Source organism: Mytilus trossulus, chromosome 4 (genome assembly GCF_036588685.1).
Source record: "Mytilus trossulus isolate FHL-02 chromosome 4, PNRI_Mtr1.1.1.hap1, whole genome shotgun sequence".
Classification (NCBI taxonomy): domain Eukaryota; kingdom Metazoa; phylum Mollusca; class Bivalvia; order Mytilida; family Mytilidae; genus Mytilus; species Mytilus trossulus.
Window position 1 is genome coordinate 56,304,853 of NC_086376.1, and position 24,964 is coordinate 56,329,816.

Sequence of the window (24,964 nt, forward strand, 5' to 3'; positions counted from 1 at the left end):
CAATACACAAAACCCACACAGGTACATATATGAATTAAATAAAGAACTTCCTCATTGTAAGCGATAAACCTGTCAATCGAGTTCAGTGTTTCTCATATCTCAGACTGACGATTAGTTAAAATAAAACATTAAGTATACTAACATTGACTATTGAATATTAAATGTTTAATTAGCATGATAAAATTGAAAAATGAAGGAATATAGATTTCATGAAGGATGTCTTGAACACAAATGGGTATGTTGATTTTTTTTTTGGATTTTATAATTATTATAATATAAGAAGTTGTAGACATGGTAGACATTACATTCTATTAATTGTCTTAGATACTGTTACAGCCAATACTTATAATAATTAGATTTTTTTAACAGATGTCCACTTTTGATTTGACAATTATGCTATAAGGCATATATAAAAACTGTTATATAAAGTATCAAACATATAACATTCAGACTTTAAAATATAACTGCATAGTGATTCTTGTTTTCTATTTTTTGCAACTTATCAAATAAATCATCTTTAAAATAATGTTGACAGAATTACACATTGTATTATGAGTCTTTCGTTTAGCATTGTATGTATTAAATAGCAGTTAAAAAGAATTGGCCGAAATGTGACCCTTTAAAGTTTCTTTACTGAATGTTGATTATTTAATATTATCAGTATAATAAATAAATATGTGTAACAGTTATAACTTCTGTTCTTAAATTAAAAAGATTTCTGCTTGTTTAATCCTTAGTTAAACAATAAGATTTCTTTTTAGATATAAGAAAAAATAAGATTAAAAAAATCGTTTATACCAACCTTGTTATATAGAGGCAGAAATCTGAGGATCTTAATAAATCCTTCAAACATGTCAAATGCAAATCAGAAATCTTTTTTCAGTTTTGTATATATACTGATTCAGCATAGACCTTCACACCATGCATATCTGTACAAAGTATAATGATTAAAATTAATAATCTGAAACTTTTAAGAAATGTTTGCTTTCTCAAATGTTCTTCAAAAAGTGAAGAAAACATTAACATGCCAATTAAGTTATCAATGAACTTGAAAGATGAGGTTGACTTGGATTTTTTTACAAATATATATATGTAAGAATATTGTAAGAGTAGATGTTAAATCATATTATATTGTTAAGGATTACTAGTGCATTTTTTTTATGCAATATATATACCTTTTTACTGCATTTTATAATTGAATAAGAGATGCTGGTGCAAAATATTAGCGTTCATGCAAATGCATTATCACTTCAGATAAAAAGGTCCATAGCAAGCATGTCTCAAACATATCAGAGAAATCTACATAATATTGTGTTCTTCTTATTATCAAATACTAGATCACTCAGCACTGATATTAAAAAACCTCAACATGCTTTTTGTGTGGTAAGGTTGCTGTCTTGTTTAATAAAGATATTAAACCCAGATCTTTTTTTTTAATTCATAACCTATTTTTTTTTTTACTTCAATTGATACTAAATGTTATTTGCTAATAGACAACTTTCGAGTTCGATGCATTTCCGTCAAAAACTCTGATTTAAGTAAACATTATTGTGCGTTTAGGGGCATAATGCTATTTTGCAAGAATTATTAGGCAAACTAAATTCTCATAATTGACAATAAGCACTTCTGTCATTAGGGAATTGTGATTAAGTATTTATTTCAAGTTTATCCTGCAAAATGATGATTTCTGAGACGCTTGAACGTTAATAGTACAGGGATACACGCATCCCCTCTATCTGGTAAATGATGTCATAAAGGCGTGCATAATTGACAAGTTTTTTACGGTGACGGATGAACTTGAAAGTGGTCTATTATCTCACTTACAGATGATTTTTTTTTATAGTTTTTAAACAATAAATATAAAAAAGAAGATGTGGTATGATTGCCAATGAGACAACTCTCCACAAGAGACCAAAATGACATAGAAATTAACAACTATAGGTCACCATATGGCCTTCAACAATGATCAAAGCCCATACCTCATAGTCAGCTATATAAGACCACGAAATGACAATGTAAAACAATTCAAACGATAAAATTAACGACCTAATTTATGTACAAAAAAATGAACTGAAAACAAATCGACAACCACTGAATTACAGGCTCATTTTGAACATATGTCATTTTTTAACTGGCATTACTTTTTAAAGATAGTACAGTTATGCAGTCTGTGCCAATATCAAAAGATTAAATGATTAGATTAAAGGAAGGCAGTATTGTCATTTACCTATCTTATGAAAAAATTAGGGATTTTCCCCTGTGTCCATTATCAAGTCAAAAACTTGAACCAAGTCCTCTGAAACTTAGTTTTCACTACAATTTACTGATAGGGAATTTTTGGTGATGAATAAAAGATAAGCAGGATACAGATGAACAGCTACATTATGTATTTGTTTACACAGGATTTCACTATATCCACCAGTTATGGTGACAGACTATGTTTATAAGATTGTTTTTTTTTATACCTTTCTCAATTTGTTTTACTCAATAATTAAAGACAAAATAGACAAGTCAAGATGTAATTTTAAATTATCCTTAAAAATTTGAATTTATCTAATTTGAAACATTTTTGGATAAATACATGAAATATTTATGTAAATCATATCGGAAGTTTTGAATAAGATAAAGATAAGCAATATTTACTTTTGATAAATGGGTTTATTTGGCTTGCTAGGTAATACTGATCTCTAGGTCATTATGTCAATACTATATATAGGATTACTTTTTGCTGACGTTTGTCAGCTCAGTTTTTTTTTTGCAAACTCAACCAAAGATCATCATTTGTCATCATGATTTTGATTATTTTAATGATTTAATATATGACTTTTAAATAGTTGCAAGAAGATTTTTAGTGTTTGCTAGAAGTGGTGGATCAAGAACTGAAAGGGGGGGGGGGGCACTGACTGACCAGTCATGCTTCAGTGAGTCCCTTTATAATCAATCAAAATTTTTCCACAAAAGGGGCCCCCTGAATCCGCCTATGGCTAGAATGAATGAGAGTTGATTTTAAAGAATATGCTTCCAAATGAATAATCTTACAGTATTCTTTATCCATTTTCCACAATTTGATACAAATTTTTGTCTTTTCCAGTCATCCTTTTTAACACTTTTTCCTTAAAATAATTCACATCCTATTTTTTTTAATTTCTAAAAAGCATGTTCTCTCCTCATTTCTACTCTGTAACTCGATTATGAAGTCCCCTAACGTTTGAAAACCTGTTGTAATAATGATCTATGTTTGAAGTAAGTGCTTAATTGCTCATTTTTCTACTAAAGTTGAGAATTGCAGAGGCAATTCCAGATAGAATATGTGTAAATTATTGGACGAATTTCAAAACTACTTCATTGAAACAATTGCAAATCATGCTTATCACTAATTGTTCAAAAGGACTTGAACATATGAGAAAACAATACCATATGGGCAAATTTGATATTTAATGGGCAATTAAGTTAATCATGAAATGAGCTTCCCCCTTGGACAAATATAACCAAGTATTAGTAAAACACTTTTGATGATCACAAATTTATTTACAAAAATATACAGTAGACTAACAGAAAACTTTAGAATATAGAATAGAGATAGTTAAATCAGAAGATATGACATGATTGACAATTAAAAGATTATCCACCAGAGACTATATGCTTGATGTCCAGTGACAAATATTTCAAGCATTTTCAAGATGAGATATAATTATTCAATTACTGAAAGTTATTATATTTGTACATCCATTTAATAATGTAATAGTGAAAAATAGACATATTTCAGTAGATGCTAAATGTGTCAAAATTTTTAAATGAGATGTTATGTTTTTGTAAAATATGTTCTATTCTCAAAATTTAGAAAAATAAAATAATTCCTGAATTTGTAGTAAACAATTATATTATAAAGAAGGTTCTGAACAGGGGTTGGAAAGAACAGGATTTATTTGTGTATTGAAATGAATTAGAAATATCTTAATTTGTATTATCTTTGTGTTTAATAGACTAAATGTAATGTTATTCACAAGGAGAACTTAATACATAAACAATAAGTAATATACAATAGACATTTGCATATGAGACGTAACCATATTTTTATACTTGTACTTTTTGCGTACAAGAGAAATTCATCATAATACTTGTCACTTGCAGATTTTTACAAATATGTTGTTACGTTTTAGTAGGTCCAATTAAGTGTTTCCAGTGTATAGAATTTATTGTGATTTATTTAGGCCAAAATTAAAAATATGTTTGTTTCCCTTTCCCCCACCTGGTTCAAAAATAAGCCCCTGGGTCAGAAAATTATTTTCCATAAATAAATCCAAATTATTTTCATTCCCGAAAATAATTTGTTTCCATTTTTAAAAAGTGTTTGAAAGCAAAGGATTTGATAATCTAAATGAATAGGCTCCAAATTGAGCACAAACAACTGATAAGTGGCCTCGACTGGACAAGTCAAACCATTTATGTGACCATGCTAAATATAAATGACATGCAGTTAAAAAAAGATAGAAATAATCTGCCTCCCTGGTCTGTTTAGACCTGGAGGAGGGCAAACAGAAATTCTTTTAAATGTGGCCTTAATCAATGATATAATGATTATCAAAAAACTAAAGTCTAAAATAGTAGGTTCAATTATTTACAGCATATACACAATTTTTAGTAAAAGGTGTGTGATCTTTTTCTTATTTCTTAGAATCAGATACTGATATTGTAATATATAGAAAAAATCATATGTAAGGATGCTTTCTCATGTGACAGTGGTGTATATACATGATTATTCTAGGAAAGTGATGCAAATTTACAAAAGATAAAAAATCTTTACTTCTGAAAAGATTGTTAATGTATAATATAGTAAGTTGACTGATTAAATTACATATATAGGTTAGAATTTCAGTTGATTTTGCTCAATTTAGCTGACAGATGTGAATTGGCTTTGTCATCTTTAAGTGTTTTGTTTTTGTTTTTATTTGTTATATTGCTATTGGTTGTTGATGCAACTAATACATAAAAATCAGATGCACTCTATCAAATCAAATCAAATTGGGTATATGTCAAGTTATTTTGTATTCTAACCTTTGTCTCATCACATTTAAGTCCTTAGTTTTTATATATATCAAGCACATGCAATTTAACAAAAGTATTTTTGCTGATCATTATTTAACAGAAAATAGTAATAGAGTATATATGGTCAGCTTCCTGGTTGAGCGACACAGTAATAAAAACCCACAATCTGAATTGAATACATATATTTGTATACAAATTTTCCTGAAATTGCAATAATATAAATCTTTCATTTTTATTAATTCTTCAAAAGTCATAATTACAAAAGCAGGCAATAATTTCTGAATTTACAGTATTTATTTTCCTTTGTTTTTTGCTAAAGTATACAAATATAATTTTCCCTGTTTTAAACAACTTCATTACAATTTTCTCTCAGACATATAATGGATATTTACTAGGGAAAAAAAGTTTGAGATATATTATGACAAATTTGGAGATTATAACACAATGATAGCATGTAAGATTTTATTGACATATATAAGTCTTTGATGTAGGTATAACAGATCTATTTCATTTTATTATCCTTAATAACAGTACTTAAGGAGTACACTGCCATTTTGTTGGTTTTTTTTTGTGAGATAGAAACCAGATTTGTATTGAAATCTTATATTTTATATTCATAAAGTTTATAACAGCTTAATTTTCCTTGAAAATAAATATATAGATAGAGAACACAATCCGATTCTTCCGTGTTCGTCTCTTTAATAAATTAGTTTCTGAATCACTGAATAGATATATATGGTTGTTGCTTCAATATATATAGGCATGCAAACTTTATACTACAGTTGGTTCCGTTCTATTCATTTGATTTCTTTGAAGCACATAAGAAATGAACTTATTACTTCCTGGTTCAATGTTTTCAATCATTTTAATTAAAGGTATTGTCTTAGATTAAACAAAATATCTTCAAATTTAGTTAAGATTTTATTTTGCATTAGATTTATAAGTGTAGATTTAAATAGTGTAATGAATAGCTTTGTTTTGTATTTTTATTGGGGTGTAAACTGTAGGACAATTAAAGAAGCACATTTTGCAGAAGATCTTCATACTAAAAATGTGCTCACCATCAAGACTTTTTTAAATCTATAACTTACAAAAAGAAACATTTGCTTCTTATAATAACATTTATATGCTACAATCATAAAATTAACAGTCTGTATATCAATTTTTTATTTTTTTCCCTATGCATTGATGTAATATTGATGTTGGAAACACATGCTGTCATAAATTTTGCTGCATGCATTTTATTTGGAAAGAAAATTAAATTTTGAAACACTTTGGGAATGTTTTTTGCCAATCAAAATTACACCTTCGACATGAGAAAACTACTTGTTAAAATGACATCAAAGAGCCAGCAAATTGACAACTCAAAATCTAAAAGACATGTTCCCATGGGATTTTATTTAACTTTTTGTATGTGCACTAATGTTTGAAAGTTTTCAGTATACTGAATTCATTTGTTGATAGGCTGGTTCTAAGTATATGTGCATAGTTCATCAATTTTGTTCATTAACCTTCTGAAAAATCTTTTCCTCTGGAACTAGCAACTTTGTGACCAAATTTAATTGCACACTGTATAATGTTATTAGTTTATAGGGTAAATAGTTACCTTTTTATATGGATATCATTGAACTTATTGTTTGTTTAAAGTGTTTTAATAATAGTTAGAGATAAAATCTGTGAGATTCGTGCGGAATGTTTGACCAATTGAAAATTTTTATGAAAATGGCGGTAATCCCCTTATTTGTCAGTTATTAATCTTTTATGCTTGGTTTTTATTATAAATGGTATAGTGAGAGAAGAAGATCTTGAGTTTTGTTCCAGAGGGAAATGTGGAATTTTATGTTTTTCAGATCATTTTTGAATTGGGAACTCAGTATACATGGTATACATGTTTTATATATTTTTACCTGTTAAAGAACATTGAAATTGATGTTTTATGCATGTCACCTATATTGATCATTAATAAATCTTGAAGTTTATTGATATTTTAATTTAAAAGATTGTGCTTACATAACAATTCAGTTTTACAATCAATGTCTTTGTTTGACTTTTGATTTTCAGTCATTTATCATGATCCAGAGACAGTTTTTTTGGGCATATGACTTGTTAAATGTCATGATATGTAATGAAATGTTAGGTTTTTGTAAAATTAAATTGTGAATTTCTGAATATTCTTATGACAGTCAACAGCAATATTGACTTATAATTAATTATTATAAATATAATTAATTATGCAGCTTCGTGATTAAATTTTTGTTTTACACAAAATTATGATGTTTTTGATGCAGTAAATCATGATTTTTTGGGCAATGATTGAGTTATATCTCTTGTTCAGAAATATTGTTTCAAAATGTTTCCTTAATATTTTATAGTATATTGGTTCCTATTTACACAATAGATAAATCTCAATTTATAGATGTTTCTTTTTTCTAACAGAAGGCTTTTTTTCCTTACTTGATCAAATTAAAATAATTACTTATATAGTTATTTATGTTATTAAATATATGATGCAGTAAATCAGTATATTTTTTGGCAATGATTGAGTTATATCCCTTGTTGAGAGATCTTCTTTCATATGTTTTTTTTTATATTTTATGGTATTTTGGTCCCTATTTTCACGATAGATAAATCTCAATTTAAAGTTTTGGGTTTTTTTTTTAAAAGAAGGCTGTTTTTTCCTTACTTGATCAATTTGAAATAATTAATTATAGTTATACTTATGTTAATATTTATCAAAAGTAAAAGTCATTATGTTAAATAATCTTAAACAGGGAATGATTACACATAATGTTATATTATGAAATGAAATTCCTATAGAGAGAATCATGGAGGTTCCAATCATATCCAAAAACCATGAAGTTGTGGTCACATCAACTTGACACTTAATTAAACTCTGTGCACTTGCACATTTTAATGTGAAACTTATATATGCCAAATTTATTCGTTCATTGTGTAATCATACGTTTTTTGATTGAGTTAAGTCTGCCAATTGATATTTTATCGTATGTTTTTCTATGTTGTGATGTTATGCTATTGTTTCAGAAAAAGGGAGAAGGTTTGGGTCCATTAAAACGTTTAATCCCGCTGCAAATGTTTGCACCTGTCCTAAGTCAGGAATCTGATGTACAGTAGTTGTCGTTTGTTTATGTAATATATACGTGTTTCTCGTTTCTCGTTTTGTTTATATAGATTAGACCGTTGGTTTTCCCGTTTGAATGGTTTTACACTAGTAATTTTGGGGCCTTTTATAGCTTGTTGTTCGGTGCAAGCCAAGGCTCCGTGTTGAAGGTCGTACTTTAACCTATAATGGTTTAATTTTTAAATTGTTATTTGGATGGAGAGTTGTCTCATTGGCATTTACACCACATCTTCCTATATCAAGTCAGGGTTATTTGGTACTGTATGCTATTCTAATATGATTCCACTTGTCAAATTGTGGTAAGTGATAATTGGAAGAAAAAAAATTGTGGTGAAAACTCTAAGGTTTTTTTTAAATTGCATATTTTGAGATTTTGTCGTGCAATGATTTCAATGAAAACCTATCTCCATGTGTACTAGATGCTATCTTAAATTGATTCCTGATGTTAAGAATTATATTTCGGATGCCATGATTGAAAATTGAGCTACCAAAAAACATAAAAAAAAGTAATAGTGATCAGATTTTATTTTAACAAAACACGATATCTGCACAGAAGATATCCTGAAATAATTCCCGGTGTCAAAATTTATGAAAGTTAATAACTCATGAGCATCTTTTGCTTTGATTATATTATTATTCATTATTTATTTCTGTTCCTCCTTAATGTCCAATGTCTTGCTAACATCGCTTTACTAACATCATAAGTAAGGGCATCTTCGCTGGCCAAGAAGAGATTCTCTGGAGAGAAGGGGACTGGATTGTAGGCCTTGGCTAGCGAAGATGAAGTAAGGAGAAATTCAAAGAAATGTTTTGGTCAAACTTCTGTTCACCCTTGTCCCACTACAATTAAAGAGTTGGGATAAAGCTTTAAATATGTATCTTTATGAAAAAACTAAAACCCCTGCTATAAGGTCTCCATGATTTATCAACCCACCCCATTACAATAGATTATGTGACAATTCTCTTTGATCATGAATACTTATTTAGATTGTCCTTTCTTCCTGACTTTCTTTGGTTTTCTTACTATTACTGTGTATGTTTATTAATCCTTTTTAAAATATTTGTGATTAATGAACACATCTCCTTCAAAAGCAGTTGTACAAAAGCTTGAATTTGGAAACAAATAGTTTGTCTCTATGAGACTGCATGAGATGGTTCAAGAAAGCAAATATATTTATAGCTTTAAATTTTCAAAAAATCTAAATTGACAATGTTTTGAGTATAAAAATGGTTTGTCAAAAACATAGATACAGTACGTTTGCACCCTTATGAAAATCTGTTTCATCATAGACAAAAATTTGTATTGAATTGACAAAAGTAATTTCACAAAGTGAGGAGATATCAACTAACTTTTAAATTTTACAGTATAATTATATTGAAAATGTATGCACATTATTTTGTCAGATATAAACCAAGCCTTTTGATATACAAGTCCTTGGAATTTTTTTGATGTAAGAATATAATTGACACTGATTCTTATCAAAAACTTATTGTAGATGATTGCGCTTTGATAATAGGTGTTCAAATATTTAATCTAGTGTGTATTGCATTGCTTCAATACTGAAATCAATAAACCGTTAATTTCTTCCTGGTTTGAAATTTTAAGAAAATGGAAGCACAAAAAGGATTTTAATACATGATTTATAAATGCCTTATAGATATAAAAATAATAAATGAAAAAGGTATAATCCAAAGCTTTATAAAATAAAATTATAATGAAATATTACATTTGAAATTTCAAATAAAAGGTGCTTTTGTTTTTCTTTATAAAGTTTCAAATGTGTTATGAATAACAAATGAACAATTGTTTTGGAGTTCATTACATAATAATGAAGCATCTACTCCAACCAAACTTTTCAAATTAAAATTATCGCATGATTTATTGAAAAAAAGAAGGTTCATTTCTAAAGTATATTTATTTCCCCGTTACTTTGAAATGGAAAGTAGATTTTAATTAAATTTGGAATTTTAAACAGATTTTTTTCCTTTCAATTTGTCTTTATTATTTGGAAAGTTAATTTATGCACAGCTTGGCATTAAATTATTATCTGAAAAAAAATTAACAGAAAGCAAAGGATGATTTAAAACATTATACAGATTGTTCGATTAAGATATAAGGAAGAAAAAATTGAAATATTATGCTAATTATGTACCAGTTTGAGATATTGATTATTTTTTTGAAGTGTAATTGACATTTATTATCCTATACTTGCTGCTAGGTACATATGTATGTATAAAGTATATCAAACAAATCTACATTAATTTTTCTGCTAGTAGGTCTCAAAATCCATATAAATTAAAAGTAATTTTACGCAAGACTTATTTTTGGGCTACTATGTCAAAAAAGGATTTCTAGTAGAACTTTTTATACAACATAAATCTGTCAGTAATCAGCATACATGCTTTGATAAACCCATCAATTGTATTGCTCAATTGCTTGAAGCTAGTGATCATGTATGCCTTTTCTATGAACTTTATTTCTATGTTGTTAAGTCAATGATCAAATGGCAAAATCAAAAGCTCAAACACATCGAATGTATGGAAAACAACTGTCATATTCCTGACTTGGTACAGGCATTTCCTTATGTTGAAAATGGTGGATAAAACCTGGTTTTATAGCTAGGTAAACTTCTCACTTGTATGACAGTCACACAGATTCTTGCAAGGTTTCTGTTCATAATAAAGTACTGTAATTTCATTAATTGTAGAGTGAATTTAGTCATGCAAATGTTGAACAGTGAACAAAAAGTATGATTTCAAGAAATGCTGAAAAACATAATTCATAGATATAAAGTATTACAGATCAAGAATTTGGGAAACTTGTTCAATATTTGCAATGGGCATGTGCAACAAGTTTCCCAAAATTCTTGCTCTGGATGACTGCAGATCTATGAGCTAAATAGATGCTGATTTTATGATAAAATTATTTTCAATTGAATAGGAAAATACAAATCTTTCTGCGTAAAGTACTTTTTGATTATAGTGGCTGTCAAAAAAGTCTTACATACAATATACTTATTTTTTGATAAATTACTGCATTTAAATAAGTAAAAAGAGACAGTTAGAACTTTTGCTTTTAATTTATGCATTTTATTGTTGAATTTTGTGAAATTTTAGACAGTTATATTTTGAAAAAAGTCCCTTTAAGTTAAAATTTAACAGGTGTAACGTAACACAAGTATTTTTCCAAGAATAAAGTGACAACAAATACCAGTAATTAAATTGATGACCTAAGATATGACCTATGTAAGCTTCCTTGTTGTGACCTTGTAGTTAAGGTACCCTGCGTCTGCCAAAATATATGTATTATCCATATAGGTTTACTCATACATAGTTATATCGGGTAAAAGTTTAGATTTCATCAATCTTTAAATGTTATCACCATTTAACAACAAAACCTTCAACAATACTTGTTACAAATTCTCCATGGGTAGCCATTTTAATGAGTTTTTATGGGAATGGTCAAGGCAATTGTTATCAATGAAAAAGAATGAAAGATTTTAGAGCTAAAATAAAGTTTACAAAAGGATTATTTTAAATCATTTTAAAATAGGCATGTTCACAATGTATCTGTTATCAATGACTATTTTAGGCATGTCCTCATTGTATTTTTATGAATGACTAATTTTTATTTTGAGAATATGTCTATAAATTTACTATAGAGTACAGGTTATTTTTTTGAATGATAATTTTTTTCTATTGCATGTCTCAATTTTACAATACAGTACAGGTTTCTTTTTATGAATGAGATTTGAATTGCGATCTTTTCTTGTGTGTGTCTCATTTTAAACATGCAGTAAAATTTATTTTCAAAGTATATTTTTAGCTCACCTGGCCCGAAGGTCCGTCGTCCGGCGTCGTTGTTAACTTTTACAAAAATTTTCTCCTCTGAAACTACTCGGCCAAATTGAACCAAACTTGGCCACAATCATCATTGGGGTATCTAGTTTAAAAAATGTGTGGCGTGACCCGGTCAACCAACCAAGATGGCCGCCATGGCTAAAAATAGAACATAGGGGTAAAATGCAGTTTTTGGCTTATAACTCAATATGTTCAGCAAAGTAAGATTTACAAATAAGTCAACATGACCGAAATGATCAGTTGACCCCTTTAGGAGTAATTGCCCTTTATAGTCAATTTTTAACCATTTTTCGTAAATTTTAGTTATTTTTACAAAAATCTTCTTCTCTGAAACTACTGGGCCAAATTAATCCAAACTTAGCAACTATCATCTGTGGGGTATTTAGTTTAAAAAATGTGTCCGGTGACCCAGCCATCAAATCAAGATGGCCGCCACAGCTAAAAATAGAACATAGGGATAAAATGCAGTTTTTTGCTTATAACTCAAAAACCAAAGCATTTAGAGCAAATCTGACATGGGTTAAAATTGTTTATCAGATCAACATCTATCTGCACTGTAATTTTCAGATGAATCTGACAACCCATTGTTGGGTTGCTGCCCCTGAATCGATAATTTTAAGGAAATTTTGCTGTTTTTGGTTATTATCTTGAATATTATTATAGATAGAAGTTAAGTTCTAATAAGGGTTATGTAAGTATTTTACCATGAAGATGATGAATAGTATATTTTAAAATTTATGAAAATATGAAATTTCAAATTATTTAAAATGAAAAGATAATGATTTTTTTATTTCATTTTTAGCTCACCTGGCCCAAAGGGCCATGTGAGCTTTTCCCATCACTTGGCGTCTGTCGTCGGCGTCGGCCGTCGTCTGTCGTCCGTCGTCGTTAGCTTTTACAAAAATCTTCTCCTCTGAAACTACTGGGTCAAATTAAACCAAACTTGGCCACAATCATTATTGGGGTATCTAGGTTAAAAAATGTGTGGCGTGACCCGGTCAACCAACCAAGATGGCCACCACGGCTAAAAATAGAACATAGGGGTAAAATGCAGTTTTTGGCTTATAACTCAAAAACCAAAGCATTTAGAGCAAATCTGACATGGGGTATAATTGTTGATCAGGTCAAGATCTATCTGCCCTGAAATTTTCAGACGAATTGGACAACCCTTTGTTGGGTTGCTGCCCCTGAATTTGTAATTTTAAGGAAATTTTGCTGTTTTTGGTTATTATCTTGAATATTATTATAGATAGAGATAAACTGTAAACAGCAATAATGTTCAGCAAAGTAAGATTTACAAATAAGTCAACATGACCAAAATGGTTAGTTGATCCCTATAGGAGTTATTGCCCTTTATAGTCAATTTTTAACCATTTTTCGTAAATCTTAGTTATCTTTTACAAATATCTTCTCCTCTAAAACGTTTGGGCCAAATCAATCCAAACTTGGCAACAATCATCTTTGGGGTATCTGGTTTAAACTAGAGGCTCTAAAGAGCCTGTGTCGCTCACCTTGGTATATGTGAATATTAAACAAAGGAAGCAGATGAATTCATGACAAAATTGTGTTTTGTTGATGGTGATGTGTTTTTAAATCTTACTTTACTAAACAGTCTTGCTGCTTACAATTATCTCTATCTATAATGAAATTGGCCCAGTAGTATCAGTGGAAATGTTAATTAAAAATTTACAAATTTTATGAAAATTGTTAAAAATTGACTATAAAGGACAATAACTCATTAGGGGGTCAATTGACCATTTCGGTCATTGACTTATTTATAGATCCTACTTTGCTGAACATTATTGCTGTTTACAGTTTATCTTTATCTATAATAATATTCAAGATAATAACCAAAAACAGCAAAATTTCCTTAAAATTACCGATTCACGGGCAGCAACCCAACAACAGGTTGTCATATTCATCTTCCAATTACAGGGCAGATAGATATTGATCTGATAAACAAATTCACCCCAAGTCAGATTGCTCTAAATGCTTTGGTTTTGAGTTATAAGCCAAAAACTGCATTTTACCCCTATGTTCTATTTTTAGCCTTTGTGGCCATCTTGGTTGGTTGTCCTGGTCACGCCACACATTTTTTAAACTAGATACCCCAAAGATGATTGTTGCCAAGTTTGGATTAATTTGGCCCAGTAGTTTCAGAGGAGAAGATTTTTGTAAAGATAACTAAGATTTACGAAAAAATGGTTAAAAATTGACTATAAAGGGCAATAACTCCTAAACGGGTCAACTGACCATTTCGGTCATGTTGACTTATTTGTAGATAATACTTTGTTGAACATTATTGCTGTTTACAGTTTATCTCTATCTATAATAATATTCAAGATAAAAACCAAAAACAGCAAAATTTCCTTAAAATTACCAATTCAGGAGCAGCAACCCAACAACCAATTGACTGATTCATCTGAAAATTTCAGGGCAGATAGATCTTGACCTGATAAACATTTTTATCTCATGTCAAATTTCCTCAAAAGGCTTTGGTTTTTGAGTTATAAGCCAAAAACTGCATTTTACCCCTATGTTCTATTTTTAGCCGTGGCGGCCATCTTGGTTGGTTGACCAGGTCACGACACACATTTTTAAAACTAGATACCCCAAAGATGATTGTGGCCAAGTTTGGATTAACTTGGCCCAGTAGTTTCAGAGGAGAAGATTTTTGTAAAAGATTACTTTAATTTACGAAAAATGGTTAAAAATTTACTATAAAGGGCAATAACTCCTAAACGGGTCAACTGACCATTTTGGTCATGTGACTTATTTGTAGATCTTACTTTGCTGAACATTATTGCTGTTTACAGTTTATCTCTATCTATAATAATATTCAAGATAAAAACCAAAAACAGCAAAATTTCCTTAAAATTACCAATTCAGGGGCAGCAACCCAACAACCGATTGACCGATTCATCTGAAAATTTCAGGGCAGATAGATCTTGACCTGATAAACATATTTACCCCATGTCAGATTTGCTCTAAATGCTTTGGTTTTTGAGTTATAAGCCAAAAACTGCATTTTACCCCTATGTTCTATTTTTAGCCCTGGCAGCCATCTTGGTTGGTTGACCGGGTCACGCCACACATTTTTTGAACTAGATACCCCAATGATGATTGTGGCCAAGTTTGGTTTGATTTGGCCCAGTAGTTTCAGAGGAGAAGATTTTTGTAAAAGTTAACAACGACGACGGACGACGGATGACGGACGACGGACGCCGGACGCAAAGTGATGGGAAAAGCTCACTTGGCCCTTCGGGCCAGGTGAGCTAAAAATGTGTGGCGTGACCCGGTCAACCAACCAAGATGGCCGCCACGGCTAAAAATAGAATATAGGGGTAAAATGCAGTTTTTGGCTCATAACTCAAAAACCAAAGCATTTAGAGCAAATCTGACAGCGGTAAATTTGTTTATCAGATGAAGATCTATCTGCCCTGAAATTTTCAGATGAATCTGACAACCTGTTCTTGGGTTGCTGCCCCTGAATTGGTAATTTTAGGAAATTTTGCTGTTTTTGGTTATTATCTTGAATATTATTATAGATAAAGATAAACTGTAAACAGCAATAATGTTCAGCAAAGTAAGATTTACAAATAAGTCAACATGACCAAAATGGTCAATTGACCCAATAAGGAGTAATTGTCCTTTATAGTCAATTTTTAACTATTTTCATAAAATTTGTAAATTTTTACTACCGGTAACATTTTCAATAGAAACTATTGGGCCAAGTTCATTATAGATAGTGATAATTGTAAGCAGCAAGCATGTTCAGTAAAGTAAGATGTACAAACACATCACCATCACAAAAACATTATTTCGTCATGAATCCATCTGCTTCCTTTGTTTAATATTCACATAGACCAAGGTGAGCGACACAGGCTCTTTAGAGCCTCTAGTTTATATATATAGGAAAAATTTTAACGATTGATGTTTAAAATAATTTAATTTTTTTATGCAGCATAAAGGTTCTATATTAAACTTAAGTTTACATATATTTGAAAAGCTTTTGGAAATTCATTCAAATTATAACATCAAATTGCATTGACTCATAAATTTGATATCATTTCATGAGAAGAGACGAGTGCATTTATGATTTTATTGTTAAAAAATAACATGATATATATATATTTGTAAATTTAGCTATGAGTATACAGAATAGCTGTCAGAGCATGAATGTCAATTCTGTTTTGTGTTGATAAGGAAATGTAACCCAATACAAATTTGGCATTGAACAAAATTGGCTTTACGGTTCAGGAATGCATTAAAGTAGTGCTTTCGTATCGAATGGTACTATGCTTTCAAAGAAATGTTTGTCAATCTTGGAGGGGAATTCCCAATTTTGGACAGGGAAATTCCCATTTTGGACAGGGAAGTTTTGAAATAAGACCACCTTATGCTTTCTCACAAGTATTTAATCATGTATTTATAAAGCAATCATTTTGATATAAACAGATAGTTAGACTTAGTTGGTGTTTTGCCAAATATTTTCAATCGAGACCAATTTAATTTCTGCACTTTTGAAATAAAAATTGAAATATCTCTTTGAATTTTGTAAAGTTGTAAACATAAGTTTTAAGGTTATAAAAAGCATGCATTGTATTTAGACATATTATATTGTTAAAAAATTGGTGTTTTTCTTTCACATAAATTAAACATGTTAAATATCTCTTGCATGCAATGTCTGATGAATGGATATGGTCCAATTTTTTTCTTTAATACTTCAGTGAAAATTTTTAGAAAACTTTTACATTTACATTTGACTTTTTGTCTTTGTCATATTTTTTTGTTAAGTTCACAAACGTGTTTGCAGACTTCTGTATACACTTAAAAATAAGTTATCCTCATTTTTACTTGTTTGCACATTTATAATTGTGTATGTATGTTTCCACATCAGTAATTATGTATTTAAGTTGAATTTAAGTTCTGAAGGTTTTTTTTTGTACAGCTGTTTTTAGACACATAATTCATGTAATTTAACTAAGATCTTTAAATAATATGCATATATACATGTACATGTAGTGTTTTATTTGCAACATTAACCTCAATAACAGACATAGTCTGTCAAAATACTGTGGTTTAAAAGAAAATTATAATTCAAATTCTGTAACACTTTGACTGATTCTGAGTAGGTATCTTTAACCTTTATCAACAAGATGAAATCTTGATCAAAGTGAATAGCAATGTAGTATCTAAGTATCTATGTCTAAGTACTATGTAAGGTAACGTAAGGGTACCCAGATTGCACCGAGTACCCAAATTGCACCTATTTAGAAAAAAATAGCAACGATAATATTACAAGATTTCCTGGAGACTAAACAATTTGTATTTTTATTATTTAATACTATGCACGTCTTTCAACATAGGTAAACATATTTAGATATACACAAAACGTTCACAGTATTTATCAACAGATGGACTGTTTACTGAAAAAGCAAAATGTTCGAAAGCGTCATCATGCGACGTCATGAAAACGTAATCTTTCTAAAATTAGCAAATACAATATATTACGAGTATCCATTTCGTAAAATATGAAGAGTAAGCATGGACTAATATCCAATTGTTCAAAATATTTGAAAAAAATAAACAAAAGCTCGGTTATTAGACTTTTAACGATGTGGATTTAAGCATGGATGTAATTTGGGTACTCCTCATTACAGAATCATGGATAGTTTGAAGGTTGATTCAAACCCATTTTTGTATGACTCAATATGAATTAAAAATTAAATTGGTGTAACTATACAATAAAGAAGGATAGGGCTACAAAATAAACACAGTATGGACATTTTTTTCTGAATCATAAAAAATCGTAGGTGAAAAAACTGTCAAAATAGGTGCAATTTGGGTACCGTCACGTTATGTTTAAATGAAGTTCTCAATGTTTCATATAAGGCATTTATATCAAGAGTAAAAAATAGCAATATATAATATCTTATTAAAAATCTGTGTCCAACAGTCTTAGTGCTATGCAAGGCCTATTTAAATAAAGATTTCAGTGTTTTTTTATAAGGCATATATAACAAAAGTGAAATATAGCAATGAAGTCAGATCCCAAAAGAGGGGAGGTTGGTAATTTCCTTTTAAAATTGCTGGAATCACCCCTGGTAGTATCTCAGTATCTGTGTCTAAGTTCACCTAATGTAGGATATGTTGTCATTATTAATAAAGTTCTACTTGTTGTTAATAAGGAATAAAAAGAATAAAATATACAACTTATTTGAAACCTTGTTGTACTGTACATGTGATGCTTTGTATATGTTCTAGTTGGTTGTAAGAGCTTTCTTAAGCTTTGTTTATATGTTCTAGTTGGTTGTAAGAGCTTTCTTAAGCTTTGTATATATGTTCTAGTTGGTTGTAAGAGCTTTCTTAAGCTTTGTATATATGTTCTAGTTGGTTGTAAGAGCTTTCTTAAGCTTTGTATATATGTTCTAGTTGGTTGTAAGAGCTTTCTTAAGCTTTGTTTATATGTTCTAGTTGGTTGTAAGAGCTTTCTTAAGCTTTGTATATATGTTCTAGTTGATTGTAAGAGCTTTCTTAAGCTTTGTATATATGTTCTAGTTGGTTGTAAGAGCTTTCTTAAGCTTTGTATATATGTTCTAGTTGGTTGTAAGAGCTTTCTTATGCTTTGTTAATATGTTCTAGTTGGTTGTAAGAGCTTTCTTAAGCTTTGTATATATGTTCTAGTTGGTTGTAAGAGCTTTCTTAAGCTTTGTTTATATGTTCTAGTTGGTTGTAAGAGCTTTCTTAAGCTTTGTATATATGTTCTAGTTGGTTGTAAGAGCTTTCTTAAGCTTTGTATATATGTTCTAGTTGGTTGTAAGAGCTTTCTTAAGCTTTGTATATATGTTCTAGTTAGTTGTAAGAGCTTTCTTAAGCTTTGTATATATGTTCTAGTTGGTTGTAAGAGCTTTCTTAAGCTTATGTTTGTTGTTGTTGATAGATAAAGCCGACTCTTAATAAAATTTACTTACAAAGTACTAATTGTAATGTGTAGGAGTTGTATGTGTTTTTATTTCTATTGGTCACAATGTCAATCAAAAGAAAGTGTATAATAAAGAAAGCAGAATTGTCATTTTAATTGTTTACAGTTAGTTGAATATTAAAATAAGCATTAAACAACAATCAATCAATCATTATTTCACAGGAATTGGTATTTTTTATAAGAACAGTTACAAAATGATGTAATTACACTGAAATAATTTATTTTCAAATTAATTGTCCTTACATTACCGTAATCATCTGTTATATTGTTTCCTTTATGACATTTTTTTACATTATGGAAATGATTTCCTTCAATAATTAATGTCTATCAAATGATAATATCTTTAATATTTTGAAATTTTTTATTGGCTAATCAATGTATTTAATTGACAATATATGTATGCTATCTGTAGGAGGAATTTAAAAATAATATTCTTTTATAATATAGATATTTATTAATTTGATCAATGCTCTTTATTACCTCATAGATTATAATAATATTTTTACATCTGACCCAAAACTGTACTTTGTTTTCTTTTGTATATCATGATATATTCAACCTTGTTTTTTATATAGAATCAGAAAACTAGGGTTTTATGACATCTATATTATCACCTTGCATTAAGGTGACTTAAAGACATTATTAAGGTAAAAACTGTTCCAAGGTACTAATGCACCAACTAGATTTAATGTAAATGTCTTGCTTATTAATTTATTTTTTGACTGAGCCAAGTGTACATAATTTAAACTGCATAGGACAGATAAAGACCTTATGCAAATGAATATCAGTACATCTGTTATGCTATTTTGAGTTGAAAATGTGTATGCAAAGTCTGTAACTTTCTGAAAATTGAGTCATTATAAGAACCCTACAAAACACCCATCTTTTATTTTGTATTTAAATGTTCCAAAAGTCTTGTACAGGTACATGTGCACTTGCATAAGGTCAATTCCAATATGACGCAATTCACATATTGTTTTACAGCTGTGTTCCTAATGCATGTAGTGTAAATGTTTGGTTAGCTTGCTTGTTTTTTTTTTATGACTGTTTGCTCAAGCATTTTAATTAAGTTTTACAAGTGCAATCAATAGAAAGGTTGTTCTTCAGCTTTTATAATGCTATTTGATGCTTGTGCAAACAGTCATACAAACAAAGCAAGCAAGCCAACCAAAACTTCAACCTACATGCTTTATGAAAATAGCTGTAAATATAGTGTGCATGCTCCTCAATCATTCCACAGGGAAATGTTTGCAAAAAGAGAGAGAGAAATAAATGATGAAAGATATGTCTTAACCAGGTCATACAAATACAAAGACATATGTGATAATATTGATGAGGCAACAACCTAACAATACTAGTTTATCAACATAGAGGTTAAAATACTCCCCTTAAATATGGGCAAATGCATTAATCAAATTGGAACCTTTATAAAGCAAGGTATCGTAATAATATACCTATATTAAAATGAGGTTATCCAATTTGGTCTGTCAGAAACACTAAATTTGTAAAAAGGCCTTAACCACAGACAAGACTTTGGGCACTTTAATTTCGACAGTCATGTTACCCGGTAATGTAAGGCAATTAGGATTTTAAAAAATCTTGATAATTTCTATGTTTTTCAAGACCTCTTTTCAGGAAAATTTTACTGGCCAGACTACGTCATGTCAATTGGTCCAGGTCTTAGGGCCTAATGCTAATCATGACGAGTGATAAAGGGATACTTCCTTACCTTGCATGTTTCAAAAAAGTTGCAATTGATGATAAAACATAAAAGGTGATATTTAAGAGTAATTATATTTTTTTTTCCATTTCAGCAAAGTTCCTACCGTCGGCTATGGATGGTAATGAAGAACAATGTTATTTTCATATTTAGAGATCGACCATTCATTCCTGAAAATGTAAGTTTTTGTGTTTTTCGACCTAAAGATTAAAAAGTATTTTTACGACTGCAAACAAAAACTACAGTAGTCGAGTACATTGTGTAATTTTATTATATTTACAGTTACAGTTTAGTGATGAGTTTGAGAAACCTGTAAAAAAGAAACTTCAAAAACATCTGTTAAAATTATTGCCTGAGTTTCACAATAAGAGATACAAAGCCACCTTCTAAAATCATGACCCCAGTTTCATAGAAAAGATATAACTTTTTAAACAATCGTTACTGTAAATTCAGAAATTATTGCGTGCATTTATTATTGCGATTTTGTCATTTTACACTTGAATGCGATTTTAATTTTTACGATTTTGAGAAAAGTCATGCTTAATTCAGTTAAAACATTACAAAATGCGAGTTTTAATTATTGTGTTTACAACTCAGTCGCATTATTCGCAATAATAAAAACCTCGCAATAATTTCTGAATTTACAGTACTTGATAGATTTGGAAAGATTTATAAATGTCAGTGAGGTCAATATTAACTTGACATGAAAAAAGCGTAACAAATATACGGACCTCCAACATAAATACAAAAAAGGGGAATTTTATAAAAACTGACATGTTCAAACATTAGATCTTCTCAAAATGGCAGCCAGGTAACTGATACTGATTTCTGTTACAGCATGAAGGCACCTTAACAATAGACCCAACCACAAAGTTTGAGGTTAGACCAGAAAAAGCTAACAATTACAAGTTTATATTATATACTGGTAACAGAAGAAGAATTAATACTTTTAAGGTAAGAACACTTGTCAGGTGAGCTTAATTAAGAGAGAGAGAGATAGAAAGAGGTGAAATCTTTTCTGAGGTAATGAGACCAACCCATAATAACTTAATTCAGAGAGAGTGAAATAAATAAACATGCTTGTATATGATGAGAAATTCTATATTATCCTTTTATTACATGTATTAATATACCTTTTCAATATCCCATAACTTTTGTTGAAGCAAGTAAAAGATATCACTTTACAAGTGGATATTTCAAATCCAAATCAATATTAGAAGGCAATAAGAGGAACCCAAAATTACACAAAAGGGATGTTCAACAAGCTAGGGAATATTTATTATGCCCAACCTACGAAAGTAGAGGTTATGCCTCACCTACAATAGTAGAGGGGCATTATGTTTTCTGGTCTGTGCGTCCATTCGTCCGTCCGTCTGCCTTCCATCCGTTCAACCTTCTGTTCGTTCAGGTTAAAGTTTTTGGTCAAGGTAGTTTTTGATGATGTTGAAATCCAATCAACTTCAAACTTAGTAAACATGTTCCCTATGACATAATCTTTCTAATTTAATTGCCAAATTAGACTTTTGACCCCAATTTCACGGTCCACTGAACATAGAAAATGATAGTGCAAGTTTCAGGGTAAAGTTTTTGGTCAAAGTAGTTTTTGATTTAGTTGAAGTCCAATCAACTTGAAACTTTGTACACATGTTCCTTAGGTTATGATCTTTCTAATTTAAATGCCAAATTATATTTTTATCCCAATTTTACGGTCCACTGAACATAGAAAATGATAATGGAGTGGGGCATCCGTGTACTATGGACACATTCTTGGTTTATTTTATAATCAATATATTAGTCTTTTGTCAAAGCAGGGATCTTTAAATAATACTGTTGATTCGTTTGTTTTTGTTGATACCAATTTTTATGATTAAAGGAAAAAAGTCAATTTTCAGAATATTTGATTTCATGAATTTACCAAAAATGTGCATACACACCTTAAGTATAGACAATTTAAAATTCGTTGAACATTTAAATTTGTGGATCACCTGTACCCTAAAAAATCAGGAAAAAATGTGTCCACAAATAATAATTAATTCACAATAACAATGTAATTTATATTTGTGGAAAGCCATCCAGGAAGTGATTAGACCTCTATGACTTAACAGTATGTCTAACAAGCTATTAAGATCATATTTCTTCTTTTAGAGTGACAAAAAGTCAGAAAGAGATTTATGGAGAGGTTATATTGTTGGAGTTGCTAGGGTAAGAAAAATATTTACAGATATTTAGATTAATTATAAAGGTTATTATTACTTATGTATAAAAGTTCTGTTTATGGCTTTTGACATTTTTATAGTGCACATGCATGCATTTATTGTTTTACAACTTTACACATGAATTCTTAAAATAATGTCAGCGTAAAATTATTTGAATAGTAAAAAGAATTTATTAATGGTTTACGCATGCATTTATTGTTTAACTACTTTACAGATGAATTCTTAAAATAATGTCAGCATAAAATTGATGGAGTAAAAAGAATTCATTGATTGTCATAAGGTTTTTTAGTTACCTCATCTGTAATGGTTTGTTTGATATATACTGATTATTATTTAAATAAAATGAGATGGGATGTTACGTTTGATAATGTGAACTGAATACGGTGGATTTAAACTTAAACATAATTTTTTGTCAATCGAGTAGTTTAATTTTGTCAGTTACGCGTGATTGCAGTCGATATTTTGGTCCATTCAGACTGACAGCAAATTAATTTTGACATCAAAAAACTTTTATAGATAAACAAGTTTAGCCCACACATATGAAGCTGTTTTTTGTAGATATACCATAAATTACTCTATAAGTAGACTGTCCTGCAGCTATAAGTGATACATTTATTTAGCATGATTAGTTCAATTATACTTTAACAACTGGTCAAAAATCTAATAAAAAGTGTTGTGATGTGTCTTTTTCGCAGCATTGCATGTGTAGAATATTGTTCAAAAGCCACAGCTGAACAAATTAGAATATTAAACTTGACTGCACATGAACAGTTACATATTATGTTGTTTGAAATAAAAAAAATGAAGTTACTTTCACGTCTTTGAACAATTTTATAACTTTCAAATACAATAAACAAAATCTGTCTAATTTTATCAGATTTTTCACTGTCAAACGTTTGATTTAAATTACAAATTTGAAATAGATGGGTTATGTCATACATTTTTAATGTCTTTGTCATTTTTGAGAATTAGATGTGCAAAGATGGCAGATCTCTGATTGTCTTTGTTTTATTAAATGTACTACAAATGTATTTAGTCTAGACAATCTAGAACTTAACATTTTACATTTAATTAAATAATGTGTACTGATGTCTTATATTGTTGGGTTTTTTCATTGGGTTGCTGTCTCATTTTTAAAAAGTATAAGTCTCTGTTCAAAAAGTAAAATCACAAAAATACTGAACTTAGAGGAAAATCAATTTGGAAAGTCCATAATCACATGGCAAAAACAAATAACAAAACGCAATGTATTGACAACTTTTTAGACTCTTGACAATTAGAACTTAACACTTAGCGAAGACACATGTCCTGATTTTATAATGTGATTTTTGTGTCATTTGGGTTGCTGTCTCATTGAAGAATACCCTCCATTTATTCATTTATTTATATTCAGTAAATCAAGAAAGCAATGGAACAATAGATTCTTGTTGCTTGCTGAATCTAACTTTCAATTTTAATAAAACAAGTTCTTATGAACTTTTTAAATTTATTTAATGGTTTCAGAAATGTAGTATTTCTTCTTTCTTGCAGCAAAAAGTGCCAGATGACCTTGATCTTCCAAGAGATATTATCAACAAAATCAAACAAGATGTTGCTAATTACCATTTGCTCAATGGTTCAGACCCTCCAGTTCAAATTGATGCTGTTAGCCAAAGGAGCCTCACAGAAAATAGTCCAAGACAATCTTTAAATAGTGCTAGATCTAACCCCAACAGAAAGAGTGTATTATCAGACGACAGTGGCGTTATAAGTCACAGATCTAATTCTCGATCTAGTGGAAGTGGATCCTTGACTATTGATGGTGTTGGTGGTGGCCCAGTTATGGTAATTTATAAAGAAATTTGCAAAGCCTGACTTTTATGACACTAGGTTTAGATTAAACAATGTCCTTTCGGTTTCTTGTGACAAGTTAAATATTATTTGGTCTCTGGTGGAGAGTTGTCTCATTGATAATCATACCACATCTTATATTTATATTCTGATGAACGAAAGGGAAA

At 29.7% G+C, this 24,964-nt stretch overlaps 1 protein-coding gene across 8 annotated transcripts in view; it reads left to right on the forward strand.

The window, feature by feature from the left end:
* LOC134715581 (uncharacterized) overlaps positions 1–24,964 on the forward strand; it is a 53,216-nt gene that overhangs the window by 66 nt on the left and 28,186 nt on the right. For 7 of the 8 annotated variants that reach the window (XM_063577852.1, XM_063577854.1, XM_063577856.1 and 4 more), the window contains exons 1-5: positions 25–235; positions 20,846–20,929; positions 21,589–21,705; positions 22,897–22,953; positions 24,498–24,791. In XM_063577852.1, the coding sequence (XP_063433922.1) occupies positions 191–235; positions 20,846–20,929; positions 21,589–21,705; positions 22,897–22,953; positions 24,498–24,791 (597 nt within the window). In that variant the 5' untranslated portion in view covers positions 25–190. Of the gene's footprint in view, positions 1–24; positions 236–20,845; positions 20,930–21,588; positions 21,706–22,896; positions 22,954–24,497; positions 24,792–24,964 lie in introns of those variants that run through there. The other variant, XM_063577857.1, reaches the window with a different exon arrangement.